We start from the raw sequence: 22,042 nt of genomic DNA, 5'->3' as shown, positions 1-22,042 counted from the left end.
AAGACAACGTCCTTGTCTTCGACAGTTTGAACAAAAGCGACAGCGGGACCTACATCTGCTATGCCTCAAGCATTATGGGTATCTCCACGGCAATATACAACCTGAATGTTCACGGTGAGCATTGTTTCACGGCGCCCTCTGCTGGTCGGAGGACTACATTCTTTGTGTCTCCCAGGACGGCTGGCCAGGGTGAGAACAGGATGCTGAGCTAAATGGTCTCAGGAGGCTCTTACTATATTTTTGTAATAATACTCTGTTCCTCTCTGATTTGCCTAGAATGGGAAACAGCGTTAAATCATAGAATTGTAGGGTTGGGACCATGAGGGTCATCTAGTCCAACCCCCTGTAATGCAGGAACCTTTCGCCCAATGTGGGGCTCGTATCCAGGACCCTGAGATTAAGCACCTCATGCTCTACCAAGTGAGCCTAGCTTATATATCTGAGTTTCTAACACTGCCTATGTGTCAGGGGGACCTTTTTTTTTACTGAACTTTTAAAACTATAAGAAAATGAAACATTTACAGAAGGCAAAATTAGAGAGAGGGAGAGGGGGGGTACTGGGGGTGGGGAGAAGTATTATGCAGCATTAATACAAGCATGGAGCACGAATATTCTTGAGATCTAACAACTACTTCTACATATTTTGAAAAGAAAATGCCACAGTAATTGCCAACTTCCTGGAAAAGACCCTGATGTTGGGAAAGATTGAGGACACAAGGAGAAGGGGACAACAGAGGCCAAGATGGTTGGACAGTTTTCTTGAAGCTACGAACATGACTCTGACCAAACTGTGGGAGGCAGTGGAAGACAGGAGTGCCTGGCGTGCTCTGGTCCATGGGGTCACTAAGAATTGGACACGACTAAATGACTAAACAACAACAACAATAATTGCCCAACATGTTGAATTTGAAGGGAATCAAACAAAAATGTTAATCTTAATTCCCTTGCTGTCCTATCTTGTACACACCATATGAATAGAGCATACCATGATAAGATAAATATAAAGCATGAGTGTGTTGCATCGTGTGTGTGTGTGTGTGTGTGTACACACATACACATATGATTTGACATTATATAATCTCGAAATAAGCTTCATTAAAAATTTACCAGAAACAATGCAATGGCCATTAAAAATTAATCTGGACCAATGCAAAAGAACCTAATAAAATAATTAAACTGCAACAGTTGAATCTGTTTGTAAGTTTCCTTAAAAGGCAGGAAAGGTGGGATACATAAAAAGTCTGTTGAAATGCACTATTGATGGGGGGCGAGATATGAGACAAGCCTTTTTCTTTTTTGGAGCAAAGGGATTTGTGCATCTGGCATGTTTGTTTAGTGCCTTGACCAATTTTGCTGCATGCAACAATAACCGCTTGAGAGTGTGGCATCAGTAAGAAGGCCAAAAGCGGTTGTGTTCCCGAGGATGCATCAATCAAATGCTCTCTGAAATGTGTGTGTGGGGGTGTGTGTGTGTGATTTTTCTCCCTAAACGATTCCTGCACTATCAGACTATGAACTGGTTGCAGACTTCTCAGCAGCCCCAGCCCTGGTGTAGCATGGTGGCTAAATGGCTGCGCTAAGAATCAGGAAGTCCCTGGTTCAAATCCTGCCGTGGCAGCTTAAGGCAAGGTGCATCCATTCGGACTCAGTCTCCCCATCTGCGTTATGGGCGGGGATCATAATGCTGACCCACCTTATAGGATTGTTGTCAGGAAGATGGCATGATTTCCGTGTGCGGAGTGCTTTGAACACATGGAAAGCACCATACTGTGCTGGCCCCCACATGCTGGGGCCAAATGTACTTTCTTTGCCTTGCCGGCACCTGCCTGCTCACCCCACAGCTAGTCCTCCACCTTTAAAGGTCCACCGATTATGTCGCCATAGCAACCACTTAACCCCTTCACTCAGGCTGCTGTGTTGAGTGAGCATCTTCATTCCCAAATAATCCCCCCATGGGTTCTGGATGGACACTTGATTGGCAGGAGTGCCGGGGGAGGGGGGAGAGAAGCCACCAGGGAGCCACCTGCTGAGGCATCTCGGGGGAGGATTTAGCTGTCTTATATTTGGGTCCATGGCCTGGCCTATCTTGCATCCATCCATATCTCGCATGGCTGATTTTCCAGATTCAGGAATAAGAATGGCTTTGCTGACACTTTATTGCTCTCTCCTCCAGGATGCTTGGTTGCTGCAGAAATAGTCATAGTTATTTACTTATTTATCATTGTCACTACTACTACTACTTTATCTGGGCAATTTATATACTACTGGCTACTGCAGAAATATCACAAGTCATTGTTTTGTTTTTTATCACAGTTATTTTAGGGAATTTATATACTGCTTGCTATAGAAATATCACAAACTATTGTTGCTTATGTATTGTATATATTTATTTTTTAAAAATTTGTATACCACCCTTGGTCACAAGATCTCAGGGCACTTCACAGAATAAAATACAAGATAAAGAATTAAAGCAAAAACAACAAAAACAATACTCCTCTGCTCCCATAGACACGTTTAAAAGGCTGTGGGGTATTAATAATAAATTAATAATAAATTATTATTATTATTAACTATTTTACTTTTAGAAGACAACTGAAGTCGGCCCTGTTTAGGGAAGTTTTTAATGTTTGATGCTGTACTGTTTTTAATACTCGGTTGGAAGCCGCCCAGAGTGGCTGGGGAAACCCAGCCAGATGGGCGGGGTATAAATAAATTATTATTATTATTATTATTATTATTATTATTATTATTATTAGCCAAAGGCCTGGTTGAAGAGGAATATTTTCACCTGGCGCCTAAAAATATATAATGGAGCTGCCTGGTGGGCCTCCCAGGCGAGAGAATTCCACAAATGGGGAGCCACTATAGGAAAGGCCCATTCTCATGTTGCCACCCTCCAGACCTCACCTTCTTTAAGTACAAGCCCACCACAAACAAGGCATTTTGGCAGAGCCTGCTGTTTTCATGTACTTGGGAGAAAACAGAGACCTATTCCTATGTGGGGCCTATTATTCAACTACAGCCTTCAGTTGCCCTTCAACATGGTAATGATAAGTAAGAGGGGAAAAAACCATTAGTAATGATAAGTAAGAGAAAAAAACATTTGAGCGGAACGTCCGATCAAAACCATGCAAAAGCTTCAAGGTTATATGTAACCTTCAAGGTTATACGTAACTTCATGGCTGAGTGGAGATTCGAACCCTTCTCTCCCAAGTCCTAGTCTTATGCGCTAAACCACCACACTGACACTAATTGCATTGCATTGGTGTCTCATTTTTTAACCCCCACAAAAGTTACTGCATGCAATACTGTATCTCTGGTGTTAAAGAGGTGCGTCTTCAGCCTCAGACAGAAACTATGTAATGAAGGTATGGAGGGCAGGGAGTTTCACTGTGGCCAGCATGGCAAATATTTCATCTTCCCCTCTGTATATTCTGCTTCCTTCCTTCCTTCCTCCCGGCCTCATCCTTCTCCCTCTTCTGCCTCGGCTGCTCTGGTTTGGGTGCTTACAAGGAAAAGCCACTCAGTGAGATGTGTGGATTTTATTGGCTGCTTCTCTGCTAATCCCCCAACTTTTTCTTCTTTCCCTCTGGATAGATGCAAGCCCAATGACCCACAGTGGGAGCACATACCACGCCATCATTGGGGGAATAGTGGCTGTCATTGTCTTCCTGCTCCTTATTCTCCTCATCGTTCTGGGACACTACCTGATCCGGCACAAAGGTAAACTTCCATGCAAACCTGCACAAATGTTTTCTGCGTCTTGCAAACCAGGGCCGGGTAGACCGCAGGGGTTGAATGTGGCCCTCCAGGCATCTGTTATCTGGCCCTCGGGACTCCACATACCCTTCTCCAGCTGCATCCACACTCTGCTCAGGCTTCTCCCCTCGCCAGCCCTGCTTCACGCCTTCTTTGAGGGGTTTTGGAAATGTCTGAAATGTTGGCCTGGATAGGCGATTGAGAGGTGTGTTTGTTGGTGCAGAAACTAACCTACAGTAAAGGTAAAGGGACCCCTGACCATTAGGTCCAGTCGTGACCGACTCTGGGGTTGCGGCGCTCATCTCGCGTTATTGGCCGAGGGAGCCGGCGTACAGCTTCCAGGTCATGTGGCCAGCATGACAAAGCTGCTTCTGGCGAACCAGAGCAGCACACGGAAACACCATTTACCTTCCCGCTGTAGCGGTACCTATTTATCTACTTGCACTTTGACGTGCTTTCGAACTGCTAGGTTGGCAGGAGCTGGGACCGAGCAACGGGAGCTCACCCCGTCGCAGGGATTCGAACCACCGACCTTCTGATCGGCAAGCCCTAGGCTCTGTGGTTTAACCCACAGCGCCACCTGCGTCCCTTAACCTTACAGTACAAAGATTTTAAAAATTGCATTCATTGCTCCACCCGCTTTTGCCTCTGGCCCCGCCCACCCGTTGCATGTGGCCCTCAAAGAGTTGTCCAGAAGGCAACGTGGCCCTTGGGCTCCAGCTCTAGCTGGAGATATTGCAAAAAGGGGGCGTTGAACGTGGGCGTAGCCAGGATTTATGTTGGGGCAGCAAGACACCCACCTGTCCTGTTCCAGAACCGAGCTACCTGCAACGCGATTGGTCAGTTCATGGAAACCACGCCTATCACTCTGTCAGGTCACTAGAATGCGCCACAACATCCTCACAGTGACCTCAGCGAGCATTTCCATTTCAAATATTGTGATCATTTCTAATTTGGGTTAAGTATTTTTTAATTTACTTACTTGATTTAGGGGGGCAGCTGCTGCCCCTGACTATGTCCATAGTGTTGAACCTCTGATCTTCTGCATGTAAGCCATGTCTTTTGGAGGCATCATTGGGTGAACCCAAGTCCCATGTTCCCTCGTGATGGTACAGACCCTTCCCAATTTACTTAGCCATCCAAAATAAGCTCCACTGTTGCTCCAAGCCAAATGACCCCCTCTGGTAGCTTCCTCTCTTTCTCTGTGTCCCTATGCAGGTACCTATCTGACCCACGAGGCCAAAGGCTCGGACGACGCCCCAGACGCAGACACAGCCATTATCAACGCCGAGGGCGGTCAAACTGGTGGGGATGACAAGAAGGAGTATTTCATCTGAGTGGGGAGGGTGGGGCCTGGCGGCCGGGCAGCAGGGGGGAGGAGGAGGAGGAGGAGGAAGTGGCGGATCGGAACCCAACCTCGACTGAATGACAACAGAACCCACCCAACCAATATGTCAAAGGAATTTCTCTCGCGCCCAGGAAGGAATGGACGGACAGACAGAGGGATGGTGGTGGGGGACCGAGATCGGCGATGGGACAGAGGAGGAACGAGAGAGAGAAAGAAGATCAGCTTGGCTCACAATGCTTCTTTGAACTTGTATAAAACATTGTTACTAAACGGGGGGGGACACGCACCCGAACATTGAGAACCCCTCAAAACCCCTTGTTCCTGCTTGCTTGTACCTACATATCCGCGGCTGCCAAAATCGCACTAAACACAGACCTGGAGAGTGAGTGATGATACCTTTCTTTCTTCCTTCCTCCCTTCCCTCCCTTCTTCGTTCCTTCCTTCTTTCCTTCTTTCCCTCCCTTCTTCCTTCCTTACTTCCGGCTCCTTTTGAGGCTGTTTTATCTTCTTTTTCGATGGCGTACTCTTGTTTTTGACTCTTTTTTTCTTTTTTTTTTACAAAAAAAGAGAAAAACCTCTGTTCTCGTTCCCTTATGTTTGGAATGTCTTGAAGTGGGGGCACTGTAGGGGTTTGTTGGGGGGGGTTCGGATGGTGTATCTCTTGCTTTCCTTTAGAGTTGTTCTGCTTTTTCTGTTTTGACATCGAAGGATCAAATCCGCTTGTGTTTGGGGTGGGGAGAACTGAAGCCGTGGGGGCATTGGAAAGGATATCCCTTAATCTTGCATCTTAGGGGTCAAGCAAGGCGGGCTGAACTCTGAGCAAGGGAGTGCTGGGCTTATCAAAATTGGGGCGCTGGCTCTAGGGCCTTGAAAGCCCCCCAAGCAAAGCCCCCGCTTTCCTACTGGAAGAGGAGGGGGGGACACAGCAAAGGGAATTTCCCTCCATGCCGCCTCCAACTTCCTCAGGCCTTCCTCTGTGATGGTCTTCTTTCAGGAAGGTTTTGGGAGCCGGGCTGATGAAGGACAGGCTCAAATTTGGGGGGACAGGTTCGCTATGAAAAGCTCTGCCGATTTTATCCTTCGACGAGATTTTGTTCCTCCGGTTGCGTCTCTTTGTTTCGAGAGGAGAATGTCGTTGTGTGGTCCGTGTACCAAGGGATGCCAGCTAGCTGGTTGCAGTCCCGACCCAAACCCATGGCAAAAAACAGAAGAAAGGGGGAGTTTGCTTTGAGACTCCCCTGGTGTCCTTTCTGCTTCCCAGTCACAGGGGGGCGGGTTCGAGAGCCAGATGCCTCTAAGGGGGGGCCGCTCAAAGAGAAAAGACTCCCATCGCTGGGGTTTTCTCTTGATTCGGAGCCCCAGTTTCTCAGTGCAAAAGGGTACCCGCTACCCTCCTGTGTCTTCCTTGGGTTAGAGAGGAAGCAAGGCATTCCAGGGGGGTGCCCCATAGCTCAAGGGCAGCTCCCAATGCCATCAACCCATTGGTGGGGAGAGTTGAATGAGCAAGATTTATTAAGTGATGCAATTACAGTTCCCCAATCTCCAGGGGAGCATCAGCTGTGGATATTTCAACGTGCACACAAATACACGCCCTGCCAAATGAATTCAAGCCTGGATCCAACACTGCAATCGGAAACAGTGTTTCTTCCTCACAGGCATACATCTGAAAGTTGCACTCATTGCAAATGATTCAGATGCCCTGTTCACCACCGCCACAGAGAGATAAACTAATGCCTTTCCACTATCAATAAAAACTGGGGGGGGGGTCCCACCACTGTCCCCAACCCACCCCCCAAATCATGGAATCTTGCTTTGTGATCTCTAAAAGAACAACCGCCTCTGGTTCTTCCTTCCACTTTGCCTTCTGTCACAAAAGCCTCTCCTCCCTCCCAACTCACACACACACAGAGACACGATTGCCACACACAACTACTGCCATGGTTTTTTGAGATTTCCTCAGAAACCTCAGGGAGGGCCAGAAATTTGATGGATTGTAAAATGAAACAAAAGCAGGCTTTGAGGGGAGGGCAGTTGTTCTTGCCATGAAAATGGTAGGCCTTTCGAGTTTTAAGGTGCCTGCTTTTTTCTTTTTTCTTCTTTTGAAATAGTGTAGCGGCTGAACACTTAACACAACAATGGGCATAGATAGGTGAAATCTTTTGCCCTAGCTCTGTGAGTTCACATCTGTCTATTTTTCAAAGTATTTAGTGCAATGAACATGCATGCAGAGGGCATGTCCCAGCGATGGCTTCTTTTGCTGCTTGTTTTGTAGTTCTGTGACGTTCACACAGCACATCTCAAACACAGAGCCAAACGCCGCTTTCCAGCTTGCAATGTCGTGTCTTGAAGATACTGTGTTGCTCCAGGTTTCACCTAAGATAGGCTAAGTGGCTGGTGATTGTCCTTGGCAACTGGGCAGGCTGGAGAAAGGGGCTTCTGAGCATGTGCAGAGAACTTTCTGTTGTCAGAGTCGTTGCAGACATTCCTGGGAACTGCAACTCTTCCGGTGGAGCGAGCATATGAGTTAGCTTGGCAATATTGACTGGCAACATACTCAGGACAAACCAAATGCAGCGGAACTTCTGGCATGGTGTAGCGATGATGGCAGTGAAAGAGGGGATTAGAAAAAAAAATCAAGGAGGATAAAAACAAGCAATGGGTACCAGTCCTGATGACTATAGGCTACTCCTAGGATCGGAGTCAGTGTTGGTTGGGAGCAGCAGCAAGAGAGAGCTGTTGACCTCATGACCCACTTTTGGCCATCCTAAGACACCTGGTTGGCCACTGTAGGGACAGATTTCTGGACTAGATGCACACCTGGCCTGACTCAAGAGGGCTCCTCTTTTGTTCTTACTGGCCACAGAGGTTAGGAATGGATCCTTCATCTTTGGATGCAGGCTACCTCTAAATATCCATTTGCTGGGGATCTGTGGCAAATGAGGGTTGCTGCCTTCAAGCCCTGGTGGTTGATGGTGGGCTTCTCAGACTGAGGCACCTGATTGGCCACTGCGGCAAACAGGAAACAGAAACTAGAGGATGCTGGAGCTGATGGACCCAGTGGTCAGTTTGAGGAGAGTTCTGTTGTCAGGTGTAAAGAGGTCAGCAGGTTGGCCCAGATCCTGCTCTGGCTGAGGGTCCCTTGAAGTCAGAACTAGCATCTCAGGCAGTTTGGTCTTGGGCAGCAATGGGATCCTTTCACCCTATGGGCCTATTTATTATTATTATTATTATTATTATTATTATTATTATTATTATTAAAGGTTTTCTTGATTTACAGAAATATATGCAATGTCTCTCATAACATTTTTACTAATCAGTTTCATTTGTTGAGACATTGGGAAGAAAGAGGGGGGTAGAAGTAGATGGGGGGAGGGGAGAACGGGCCTATTTGAGTTTGCAAGCATTCTTCATTTTGCCTGCAAGGCTGTTCTGACCAGACTAAGCCTACCCATCCTCATAGCTGTCAAGTTTTGCCTTTTCTCGCGAGGAAGCCTATTCAGCATAAGGGAATTTCCCTTTTAAAAAAATGAGAACTTGACAGCTATGCCCATCCTACACCTGATGTCAGGTTTTGGACAGGTAAAGATGGGCCTGGTCCAAGAAGGAGGCGGGGAATTTATGCTATGGGCTGTGTTTTGAAAACCCTGGCAACCAGCTGATCACCGGGGCTTCAAAGCACCCTGGTCACCAGTGCTTGCAGCGAGAGCTGTGTGCGATCCTCTGACGTTGCCAGCGATCAGCTGGTTGCATTTGCGCTTACATGGTTTGATTTCAAAACCCTGCAGACAGAAATGGGTCTCACCTGTGATGTCAGGTGTGGTAAACTTGGCCTGTGGCAGGGAAGGTAGGTAAAGAGCTGGATCCAGTTCCCTACTCCGCTGTTGTAGGAGAACCTTCTTAAGTGCCTATGGAAAGTGGGGCTCAGGGAGAAGGAAGGCAGGAGGGTGGAAGGCTAAGCAAACTTTATCAGCTGATTGTTGCAGGCTTAAAGAAAACCACACATTGCTCTGCAAGCGCTGGTGGGTGCTTTGAAGCACCGGCAATCAGCTGATCATCAGGACTTCAAAGCACAGTCCACAGCACAACCTCCCCCCACCTTTTATGGACCACGTCCACCTTCACCTGTTCAAAAGCTGACATCAGGTGGGAACTTCCCAGGGTTCCTGCGGTGAATCATAGAATCACAGGCCTGTAGAGTTGGAAGGGTCACCCAGTTCAACCTCCTGCAAGTGCATTACTTTGAAATGGTGAGAATCTTGCTCCTGCCTCGGCCAGTCTCTGAACTGATTGGAAATTTGATGGAAGTGTTGGCTCTTTGATTTGATCAAGCAAATGACTGATACCTCCCTACCTCCGCTCCGACGGACCCCAGCCATGGACGGATCCCTGCAGATGTTGTTGGACTCCCAGTTCCCATCAGCCCCAGCCAGCAGGGAATGATGGGAGCAGGAGTTCAACAACATCCAGAGAGCCATAGTGCGCTGTGGGATCTCCCCTGCTCCCTTCTTTCGCCTGGTGACTGAACAGATTATCAGCACCTCTGCAGATGGAATCAAGGCTGTATCAATGTCAGTCAGTGGCCTCCAGCAAGCCCACAAGACAGCAGACTCCCCTCCGTTGTTCCCTCTCTTCCCCTAATCTGCTCTTTAGAGCTAGACTGCCCCTGGACATGGAGGTTCTAACACAAGGTCTGCCTTTCTATAACTGCTGGGCATCTTGAGTTCTCAGCACGGGGTGGGATCTATTTATTCATTCATTTATTTATTTGGGGTTGCAGCCGATGTTTGTCCTACTCAGAGGAGACCCATGGAAATTAATGGACACGGCTAACTTAAGCCCATCAATTTCAAACGGGTCTATGCTAGACAATATTTAGTTGGATATCACCCTGTAGATCATGGATTAGGTTGGATTCCCATGTGGTTGATCCATGTGAGAAGATTTGTCCGGCTGGGGGAAATCTGCCTTGTGCACGTGAGAAGGAGAACAGAGTAACTAACCTGACCAAGTCAGCCCATTGATGCATCTAACCAGGGCCGTCTCAAGCCGGTCAGGCGCCCTGGCGCGGAGATCACTCCGGCGCCCCCGTCCTGGTGGGCGGGCGCAGCACGCAGCGCCCTCCTACCGGCCCCGCGCCCTGGCACCCCGCGCCACCGAGACTACCCCTAGAGCCGGGTCTGCATCTAACTCAGTGCTGTCTATACTGACTAGCAGCAGCAGCAGCAGCTAGCTCTCTGGGATTAAAGATAGGTATGTCTCTCCCAGCCCAGCCTGGAGATTGAACTGGGGACATTGTGATTGCAAAGCAAATGCTCTGCCCCTGAGTTGCGGCCATTTTCCAAATAAGATTCTAGTCCTCGCGTTTCCAGAGAAAGGACTGTATTAAATAGAAACATGGGAAGCTGCCTTATACTGGCTTCATCAAGCTCAGTATTGCCTACACCAGGGGTCAGCAAACTTTTTCAGCAGGGGGCCGGTTCACTGTCCCTCAGACCTTGTGGGGGCCCAGACTATATTTTTTGGGGGGAGAGAATGAATTCCTATGCCCCACAAATAACCCAGAGATGCATTTAAAATAAAAGGACACATTCTATTCATGTAAAAACACCAGGCAGGCCCCACAAATAACCCAGAGATGCATTTTAAATAAAAGGACACATTCTACTCATGTAAAAACATGCTGATTCCCGGATCGTCCGTGGGCCGGATTGAGAAGGCGATTGGGCCGCATCTGGCCCCCAGGCCCTAGTTTGGGGACCCCTGGCCTACACAGACTGGCAGGGTTTCAGAGGGGATATTCTGAGCCCCACCTGGAGATGCTGTGGGTGTTTGAGCCTGGGGCAAGGCATGTGCTGTAGCAATGAGCTGTGATGGAGAGAAAGAGAGAGAGAAGGAATTTTATCTCTCTGTGTGTAAGAGAGAGAGAGAGAGAGAGAGAGAGAGAGAGAGAGAGATGGGGCTCTTACTGCACTAATTAAAGGTGATATCTTCAGCTCAGCAGGGTTAACAACAGTTTTAAAGCCCGTGTTGTCTCTTCCAGCACGAAACAATTACTTGTCGTTTGAAGCTTTGCCTGCCAACATGCATGTTGACAAAACCTTTAGCATTTTTTCCCTTTTAACCTGCCACTTGGCAAGCAGTCACCTCCTTTGAACTGACAACAGAGTCATGCCTTCACGTTTAACCCTCCAATGTTCTTTTCTGTCCCCTTCCAATTCCCCTGGGTGACTAAGCTGCCTCGATTTCTGTCCTCCTGCCAGGCAAACTGGAATATTATTTCAACAAAGCCTCGGTGACTCGACAGCCCCTCGTGCACCATTTATAATGGGATGCATGGACACCGTGTCTATTAGTTTCCATGGGTCTACTCTGAGTAAGATTGGAGGCACCCTGTTGTTGCTGCTGCTTTATAATGCAACAGCATTTGTCAAGCTGGTGCCCTGCAGATGTTTTGAACTGGGGCTGATGGGAGTTGTAGTTGAAAGTATCTGGAGAGCACCAGCTTGGCAAAGCTTGTTTTGATAAGACCGACCTGCCAAGGGAGGTTTGTCTCAGGCAGGTCTTTGTAACAGGTGGCAAAAGACTGTTCCCAAAATGAACAGAAATATTTTTGTTAGGAGCGTTCAAATGAAAAGTGTGCTGTCTAAACTTTTAAAACACACAGGTGCCTTGTGTTTCTTTTAAATAGAAAACATTGGAATGAGCCAATGAAAAGAAACCGGGCAGGTAACTCCTGTTGTATAAACCTTTCTATAACTGCACTCATATGAACTAGTACTAAGGTTATTTCAGATTTGTAAATATATAGCTTCTGGGGAACTGTGATGCTGTGGAATTCATTTGTCCTGCCCTGCAAGAAACAAAGGTTCTAATCCATGCAGCAGCTACAGGAGTGAACTGAAATACAAAACTGACATGTGATCATAGCACAGAGTCATATAATTGTAGAGTTGGAAGGGACCAACCCCGTTCAATGAAGGAATCGCAGCTAAAGGACCCCTGACAGCCAACCTCTGTTTATAAACCTCCCATGAGAGAGAGTCCGCCACCTTCCGAGGGAGTCTCTTCCACTGTCAAACAGCTCTTACCTTCAGAAAGTTCTTCCTGATGTTTCGTTGGAATCTCCTTTCTTGCCATTTGAATCCATTGGTTTTAGTCCTAATACCCTCTGGAAGAGCAGAAAACAAGCTTGCTCCATCTTCCATTTGACAGCCCTTCAGATATCGTATCACCTATCGTATCAGTCTTCTCCAGGCTAAACATTGCCCAACTCCCTCAACCATTCCTCATAAGGCTTGCTTTCCAAACCCTTGATTATCTTGGTCCCCCTCCTCTGCACACATTCCAGCTTGTCAATATCCTTCTTAAACTGTGCTGACCAGAACTGGGCATAATACTCCCGAAGGGGTCTGACCAATGGAGAACAACAAAGTTGTCCTATTATTTCCCTTGATGTGGGCAGTGGGGTAATGCTTGTTCTTTCTTCAGACGTTTTAATCACTTAGGAAGCTGCCTTATACAGAGTCAGACCATTGGTCCACCTATCTCTGTTAGCCTAGAGCAGGCATCCCCAAACTTCGACCCTCCAGATGTTTTGGACTACAATTCCCATCTTCCCCGACCACTGGTCCCATTAGCTAGGGATCATGGGAGTTGTAGGCCAAAACATCTGGGGGGGGCGCAGTTTGGGGATGCCTGGCCTAGAGGCATTCCTAGGCAATCTCTGAGATGCCAGAGATTGAACCAGGCCCTTCCTCAAATCACTGTACAGAAATATTTATTGGTGAAAAGGAGGGCATATAGATAATAAGTTTGGTTGTTCTCGCCAAGGGTGCAGCAACAACTTAAAAGTGCCCTGGCTATGGCTAACCTTACTTTTTATTATTATGATTTATCACATTTTTATTCCCCCAAGGAACTCAAGACTTGATGCATTCCTCCCCCACCCCATTTATTTCCTCACAAGAACTCTGTGAGGTGTGATAGGCCTTACTATTCCATTCACAGGAGAATATATATATATATAATCAAAAGAAAGACATGCCAATATTGTCTCTGTTTTGACATATCATTCAAACACAGGGACGAGATCGTTCCTTAGAGACAAGCCGTTAAATTGCAAACCTACAAAGATTTATTGACCATTTTATTAGCTGAGCGTGGAAAGATTCAGCTCAATGGTGTTTCCCAGCCTGTTGTCCAATAACTTTAAAAAAATTATGTTGGTGTCATTTTTTGAGTTACACAATTCATTCTCCAGGAGCTGAAATGGATTTGCCCACCTTCAAATAATCTTGTGTCGAATATTCACTGGATATTCTCTGAATATTCACCAAATACCGGCCTTGACACCTGACAAGATTTGAGGGGGTCTCTCCTGCTGTCTCCCAAGGCTAGGAGACCTGTGGCCTTCCCGATGTTGCTGGTCTACAACTCTCATCGTCCCTGACCATTGACCATGCTGGGTGGAGCTGATGAGAGCCAGAGGTCAACAACATCTGGAGGACCAAAGGTCCCCCATTCCTGATCTACCTAACCTACTTTCTCCAGTTCCCAGCATGCACTCTGACACACCCTTAAAGCCCAAGATTCCACCATATGCTAGGATCACACCTAGAAACAGAATGTGGGCAGAGCTATGCAGATTTGAGGGCAGGGCTAAGCCATCTGAGAGGTGGGGCTATTCAGATCAGGGGTGTGGCATTCAGTGGTTTCCATCCACCAGCCAGATACATCTGTATCTGGTTTGCTTTGGAGAAACTGGACAGGCATTTTACATATGGCGGAAGTTTCTTTTTGAGTCCCCATCTGCTTATCCCCCTGAACATTTTCTTCAGCTTCATACTTAGTTCCGGAGTATATAAAATCATTTCTTTTATAATCCAGTTCCTAAATCCTTTCCCTTTGTTATATGTTGGGTGTGGCCAAGAAATGGAGCCAGAGAGGAGCCGTTCAGATTTTAAAAAATGGAGCTATTATGTAGATCAGGGATGGGGAAATTCAGTCCTGTTGGCCTGATTAGCAATGCCATTTGGGGAAATCCAAAACCAGCTGCAGAGGCTGATTTAGGGCAGTGTGACCAGTTCTACCGCTAGGGTTGCCAGACTCAATAGAGGACAGGACTTCTGTGCCTTTAATTGCCCTGCTCTCTTTTGAGTCTGGAAACCTTAAGGAGAAACCAGCAGACCCTTTGCTTGGAAATTAAACAAAGGGTCTGCTGGTTTCTCTTTAAGGTTTCCAGACTCAAAAGAGAGCAGGGCAATTAAAGGCACAGAAGTCCTGCTCTCTATTGAATCTGGCAACCCTATCTACTGCACTGGGCACTGAGCTTGGGGGATGTCACAAGGATGACATAGTGAATTGAGCAGAATGGAAGGTGAGAGGTGGAAGTGCCAGATTTTGGCATCGCACAGGTCACTGCTGAAATTTGACAGACCAAAGTTCGCTCCTGCCAGCTGTCAGCAGGGATAGGATAAATTTGGTTCAATTAGCATTTAAGGGGAACCTACCTAATTCGCATAATACATTCACATAATGCAGAAACTGAAAAATAGCCATCCTTTGATATTCACACTTCTCTGAATTTTTGCAGCGCAGTTTTCTGGCCAAGTACTGTGTGCAAAATGCACATATATTAGTGAAAATAATATACCAAATGCATACTATTAGAGAACTTTGCTTTACAAAAATGTGCCTGTTGTTTAAAATTGCATACAAACGTATATATTAGGGAGAAATTGCATTAAAATGCTGTTAAATTTTCAGGAGGACCTTTTCAATTAAAAAAAAGTTGCAAAGTGATGTGGAAATATGGAAAACTGAACTTAAGATCAGGAAAATGAGAAACTGTGGGCTTACCCACACTTTCTCTTTTGCTCTGCTTTCCCTGGGGAATACTGCTCTTTAGCACTCAATCAGAGCAAATGGCAATTTGGGTTTTCTCCTAATTGATGTCTGCTCCGATTTAGAGCTGAAGAGTGGGTTTTCCCTGGGAGAGGAGCAGAGCAAGGAGGAAACTGCTCAGACTCTGTGCTTTCTAGGTACGGGACAAGCAAAAGTGTGGATGAGATCTGAGAGAAACCAGAATTGACAGATTCACCCATCGCTACCTGTCAGATATCTGTCATCTTATGATGCCAGGCACAAAGATCTGTTATCTCTGATCTTAGCACTAAGCACCATAGCACTAGGATCAGAGATAAGCTTCTGCCTGCTCTTTGACAGTATTTCTTTTTCTGAAGGGCCGCCTTCAGATGTCTTCTAAAAGTCAAATAGTTGTTTATTTCCTTGACATCTGGTGGGAGGGTGTTCCACAGGGCAGGCGCCACTACCGAGAAGGCCCTCTGCCTGGTTTCTTTCTAGATGGGTGGTGAGATCAGAGATAAATCTATGCCTGCACTTGACTTGAAATTTGAACAACCTGCCATCAGAGGACATAAGATGATTGACAGGTCAGTGGCACTGCCAAACTGGGCCAGTTGTGGACCTGACCCTTGGAGTGAAAAAGTTCCCCGATTCCTGATGTTGATAGTAGCAGACCCAAGACTTCAGGGAGGGCAAACCCTGGCAGTGGGTGATTCAGTTTGTAATGGGAGGCAATGCCATTGTATGTTGAGATACGTTTGCGCAACTCTCTCCTGGGATCTTTGCAACATTCTCATATTCTCCACCCATCATCCATGACAGAGCATTTTGCCAGTATTTGACGTTTGGCAGTATTTGATAGCTGACACACGTTGGCATTTAGTCCTTGGCAGCTGACGGCTTATGAGATTTTATATCAAACCGAAATACACGGGAGATTCCAGGAAGCCACTAAACTCCCTCTTGAACTATTTTGAGGTTAAGCACATCCCCATCGAAAATTAAAATCCCGGTATCAATTCTTGAAAACGGCAGATTCCACACTTGTGTGGGAGATGTTGCTGGATTTTGAATGGGGCTGGGTTTCGTTGCTAGACAGAGTCAGCAAACAGACCAAAGGACTCCCCGCTGATGGACTGCTGAAGATTTTGCCCCTCCCTGCACTTGTGGAGCATAGATTAACCATAAAGCAACAGTGACAGAGTGGGCTCTTGCCTTGACTGTAGAATACCACCATAGAGATGAAAAGGGCCTGGCAGGCTGTCTAGTAGCCCAACTTCCTGTTCTAAGCAGGAACCCCAATGGTAGAACTTCTCAAGAGGCTCGTTGGTCATTGGTTCCATGGTGGAACTGCTCTTACCATCAATAGATCTCTCTTAAGTGTTCATCTGAAACCTACCTCCTTGCATCTTAAACCCATTAGCCCATGTTCTGCCCTTTGGAGCAGTTGAGAACAAATCTTTGCCTTCTTCTGCATACCAGCCCTTCTGTTTTTTGAAGAGTGCTGTCTCACCTCAATTTTCTCTTCTCTGTGTGAAAAGCATGTCCAGCTTCTTCTCTCTTTCCTCATACAGCTTATTTTCTCCATCCTGCTGAGCTCTCTTTGTGGCCCTCCTGCCAACCATTTTTTCTATACAGTGGTACCTCTACTTACGAATTTAATGCGTTCCGAACACACATTTGTAAGTCGAAAAAATGTGTAAGTCGAATCCCATAGGAATGCATTGGGAGAAAAAATTCGAAGCAACCCTATCTAAAAATTCGTAAGTAGAAAAAATCCTATCTAAACCGCATCCAAGATGGCGGACGGAGCTCCGTTCGTAAGTAGAAAAATTCGTAAGTAGAGTTATTTGTAAGTAGAGGTACCACTGTATGTCCTTCTTAAAGAGTGGTGCAACATTTGGAGGTGCCCAGAGAAGTAATTGGTCTGTCTAGCTCAGGATTGTCCACACTGACAGGTAGCAGCTTTCTGTGATTTCAGACAAGAAATCTTCCCCTTCAAACAGCTGGAAAGAGACCTTCAAACAGCTGGAAAGGTCTGGCTAGTGAAGAACAAAGTGAAATGACTTACTTCCTACAGTCTCCATCTGTAGGACCATGGGACAAACTCCATCCTTAGCCACCAGGTGGTTCTTTTACCTGGCGGTTGTCAAATCCCTGTGCTACAAGCCAGACCACAATTTTAAACCTCAACATCAGGAATCAGCCTGGGAATCTGTCACTCATGGGAATGAGCACAATGATTCACTAGTCATGCACAAGCCTTCAAGAATACGAGACACGGCTCTCTGGATTGCATCCCACAATGAATGAATAGCCTAAAGGCAGAATGGAGTTTTCTCCTACCTCATCTCTTTTAAATACTGAGTTGTCAGGCCTACTCAGAGTAGACCTGTTGAAATTAATGGCCATGGCCAACTTAGACTTATTAATTGCAATGCATCTAACTCTGAGTAAACGTTTGTTGAATACAGCCCATTGTTTTTAATGTTCAGAGGAAGAAAATCACTGATCAATAACATTTGCAGGACAAAAAGACAAAATATGGGGAAGGATCCTGCCATTTCTATAGGATGGATCCGCAAAGTCCAAAAAACTGTGGTTCCTGCATTTCAGGGGGTTGGACCAGACGACTCCCGAGTGCCTTCCAACCCTACAAGTCTATGGTTCTATGAAAACAGTACTATTTTTCTAGTCATCGGAATAACATTTCCCCTTCCTGAATAAGTATGCATAATTAGTAGTAGCAGTAGCAGTATTATATTTATCATTTACCTATCTTCCAAGAAGCTCAAGGTGGCAAACAAGGTTCTCCCTCTTCCCCATTTTATCCTCGCAACAACCCTGTGAGGTAGGTTAAGCTGAGAGATTCTGACTGGCCCCTTAAGATCACACAGCGAGGTTCATGGCTGGGTGAGGATTTGAACCCTGATTTCCCAGGTCCTAGTCCAACACCACCATTAGCTCTCACAATCATTGCATATCACACTTTCTGGAGCCGATCTGCTTTTGGCACATTTGCAGTCTAGGAACGTGTAGAATGACCCACCCAAGTTATTCCAATGGCCTCAGGGCTGGCATCAGAGATTGGCAGGGCCCACTCCCAACCCACACCCCACATTGCTACTGTTCTTAAAACCGGCTGTTGTTACCTAGTCACCCACTTTCTTTATTCTACCTCATTTTCATTACGGCATCCCTGTTCCACATCTCCTCCAAACGGCTCAAGATTCTCTCCCTACCAAGTTCATCCTCACGACAAACCTGTGAAGTGGATAAGGCTGAGAGGCTGTGAATGGCTCAAGGCACTCAGCGAGTTACATGGCCAGGTGGAGATTGGAACTCTGGTCTTCTGGGTCCTGGTCCAATACCCTAACCGCTACACCACACTGTTAAGTAGCAAGCAGTATCTGGAGTGAGGAGAAGGACCTCCATTCACCTCTCCATCTAGGGCAGGTGTGAGGAACCTGCAGCCCTTCAGGTGTTGCTGAACCAGAATTAACCACAACCCCTGACTTGGTCATCCCAGTTGGGGCTGATGGGAGTTGGAGTATATCAGTAGCTGGAGGACCACAGGTTCCTTATCCCTGGTCTACAGAGCTGAATCGGTTGGACTCAGGCCACATTCACACCAAACATTTCAAGCCCCATGCTACCTCTTTCAACAGTCATGGCTTCCACCCACAAAGAATTCTGGGAGCTGCAGTTTGTTGAAGGTGCTAAGAGTTGTTTGGAGACCCCTATTCCCCTCACGGGGCTACAATTTGCAGAGTTCCCTGGGAAGAGGGATTGACAGTTAAACCACTCTGAGAATTGTAGCTCTAGGGCAGGTATCCCCAAACTTCGGCCCTCCAGATGTTTTGTACTACAATTCCCATCATCCCTGACCACTGATCCTCTTAGCTAGGGATCATGGGAGTTGTAGGCCAAAACATCTGGAGGGCCACAGTTTGGGGGTGCCTGCTCTAGGGGGTGTTTCCTAACAATTCTGAGCACCGTTAACAAACTACAGTTCCCAGAATTCTGCGGGGGTTGAAGTCCTGACTCTTTAAAGTGGTATTCATAGTTCTTTAAATACTACATGGTGCGAATGTGGCCTTAGTAGAAAAAGGCAGGTGACCTGGAGGTGGGGACTACAAGGAGGAAGAGTTGGGCCACTCCAGAAGGGAAACTACTGAAGACCTTTTGCCCAAGGGCCCCCCAAAACTCAATTAGCTTCACCCAAACTCACTTGGCTGTTTTGTGTCCCAACTGGAGCCCCCCAGTATCCTTCACTTTTGACAGTAGCTTAGGAGCACATGGTCAAAGCCACAGTGATGGGTGAACAGGAGTAGGCCGAGACACACAACTCTGGATCACAACGGGGAGATCTGCCTGCTCTTGCACCTTAATGGTCAATGTCCATGCCATACGTCTAACAGAGGGGTGGGGAACCTCAGGCCCAGGGGGCAATTGCAGCCCCCCAGAACTTATCCCAGGCCATGTCCCCTTTTCTCTGGGCCACAGCCCTCTTTGGCCCTGCTTTACACCAGATTGTTTTTGCCTGGCTGGGATGTGTCTATGGACTCTGATGATGCTTCTTGCTTGCCTGGAAGGAGGATAGAGAAGAGGGATGTGTGAGTTGTGCGTGTGCAGAAACTTGCCTGCTGTAAAATGCACAGCGCGTGTTGTTGCTCTGGCCACTTTTGCCTCTGGCCATGCCCACCACTGGCATTTGGTCCTCACCACCTGGAAGGATATGCAGCCCTCAGGCTAGAAGCCCACCCTTGGCTTATGACTCGAATTCCTTGGGTGTGTCACTTGAGCAGGGCTCTTCACCTTGACCTCTTTACTACAGGGTGGTCGTGTGTCCTACTTTACAGGGGGGGGTCCTCTCTTTGAAGGAGTCACCTGGCAGAGCAGCTGTCTGGTCTTAAGTCCAGCTTGTAGATAAAAGGTGGTGGCCAACGAAGTTCTGCTCAGAGTAGAGGCATCAGAATTGAGAAACCTAAGTTAGCCGTCTCTATTGATGTCAGTGGGCCTACTCTGAGTAGGGCTAACATTGGCGACAACCCAAAGTAATTTAAGAAGGGGAAGGTCTTGTAGTTGTCCCTCAACACTGAACACCTAGGCTGCAAACTGAGCTGGTCCCGTTCTTGTTATCCACTAAATTAAGATGTACTTTCTGTTTGAATTATAGTGATTCTTTCTAAATTTGCATAAGTACACATAAATTAACATATGCAAATTGGTGTCCTCTTTTGTCCGTTTTTTGGGGAGGGGCAATGCATTTCCTACTCTCTTCTGGTCTTTTGTGGGAACTCTTGGTACGCAGTTGACCTCTCTCTTCTAATGGTGTCTCTTTTGGGAAAGTAGGAGGACACGGAAGGGTTGCTTCATGTGCAGATCGTTGTTTCCCAAACTTGGGTCTTCTGCTGTTTTTGGACTACAGTTCCCATCATCCCTGACCACTGGTCCTGCTAGCTAGGGATGATGGGAGTTGTAGTCCCAAAACAGCGGAAGACCCAAGTTTGGGAAGCCCTCATGTAGATCAAAACCCACCCAACAAAAAATCATGTTCAGTTGGATATAAGCGTCATGATGGATCTTCCTTCCGAGTTGAAATTTCTATGATCTGCCTCAATGCTACTTCAATATACACATCATTGCACACCCATGAACACAAGACGCCTTGTGCCCCCTCCCCATATTCAGGTGGTGGATGCATGTGAATGTGTTTGCAGTTCTAATAAGAAGTGTCGTAGGATTTCAAGCTTCCAGTAAACATTTGTAAACTATTCAAAGAAGGGAGAGACTATTCGAACCACTTTACTAGCCCTCCAGAAGCCCACAGTGGAGGCTGGTCCACTACAGCTAATGGAGCATTGCTCCACCAACCTCAGTCTGCCCTTGGCCAGACCTGAGCTGCCTGCCTTCTTCCTTATAACCAGTACAGGTAGTGGGGGGTGGGTGGGAGCTGCTTGTCACCTTTCTCCTCCTCAGTCTCAATGTTGCCTTTACAAAACTCAGCAGAGAGGAGGTGGGGGCAAGACTTGGAATGAATTGGCTCTGCCAGTCCTTCCCTCTGGCTCCCCCTACTGTTGTACTCCCTGCCTTCTGCCCTACCAGTCTCAAAGGGCACCAGCCAACACTGGAAGCCCATACAGGGCAAGCTGCTGATGTGTGTGTGTGTGCATGGGCATGCGCAAAGGCCTGCAGCCATGGGCTTTGATATGAGAATCAGGCTGTTTTGGGGACACAGCTGTCTTTCTTTCTTCATTCACAACCTGCCGGAGGCTACAAACTCGTTTGTGTCGAGTCTGCTTTGGCCCAGCCTGTGGTGCATTGATTTTATATCAAGCATGCCTGTTGTTTGTATGTATTTCTGCAACACACACACACACACACACACACACAGAGAGAGAGAGAGAGAGAGAGAGAGAGAGAGAGAGAGAGAGAGAGAGAGAGAGAGAGAGAGAAAATATCCACTGCAGTTTCTCAGCTGGGGAGATTTGCAAGCTAGGAGTGGAGATTCCAGACTTTGGTTATAAAACTAGGGGAGGCGGGCAGCTGAGGGGGAATTGGAGCCAGTGACACTCCAATGGAGCGAGGCTTCTGTTTCACGGATAACAGGCCCCATCATCAAGGAAGATGGAACCCGCCGTGTGACAGCAGGAGAAAGGAAATGCTTAGGTTGGGGAAAACGAAGGCTGGCGGCCATACCGTGGTTGTTGCTTTTTTCCATCGGTTCTCTTGTCACTGTTTGCTCAAAGCCCATTGTTGAGGGTGTTGTTTTTCCCTGTAAACCTCCCAGCCTGGCTGGATAACTAGAAGAGCTTTAGAAAGTCTACATAGGCTCGGTGACTTGAAGGCAAATGGCGAGAACCCAACTTTGGTTGAATAGAAAGCCGGTCCCAGCGATGTCGAGCCAGATAAGCTACATGCACCATCAGTCCTTCTCAGAGTAGACCCATCAAAACGAATGGACAGGACTAACTTTGGTCCATGAATGTCAATGGGTCTACTCTGAGTAGGGCTGACGGTGCATCGGGGTATGCGTTCTATTTTCTTCTGCTCAGTGGGTGGTGGTTT

At 47.0% G+C, this 22,042-nt stretch overlaps 1 protein-coding gene across 1 annotated transcript in view; it reads left to right on the top strand.

Annotated features, from left to right (window-relative positions):
- CADM3 (cell adhesion molecule 3) overlaps positions 1 to 14,263 on the top strand; it is a 91,709-nt gene extending 77,446 nt beyond the window's left edge. Inside the window, exons 6-8 of the mRNA XM_060269848.1 lie at positions 4 to 114; positions 3,598 to 3,723; positions 4,978 to 14,263. Of these exons, the coding sequence (XP_060125831.1) occupies positions 4 to 114; positions 3,598 to 3,723; positions 4,978 to 5,096 (356 nt within the window). The 3' untranslated portion in view covers positions 5,097 to 14,263. The remainder of the gene's footprint in view (positions 1 to 3; positions 115 to 3,597; positions 3,724 to 4,977) is intronic.
- The last annotated feature ends 7,779 nt before the right edge of the window (positions 14,264 to 22,042 follow it).

This window comes from Zootoca vivipara, chromosome 17 (assembly GCF_963506605.1).
Source record: "Zootoca vivipara chromosome 17, rZooViv1.1, whole genome shotgun sequence".
Lineage (NCBI taxonomy): Eukaryota > Metazoa > Chordata > Lepidosauria > Squamata > Lacertidae > Zootoca > Zootoca vivipara.
This window is presented reverse-complemented; position numbering and strand designations above follow the sequence as displayed.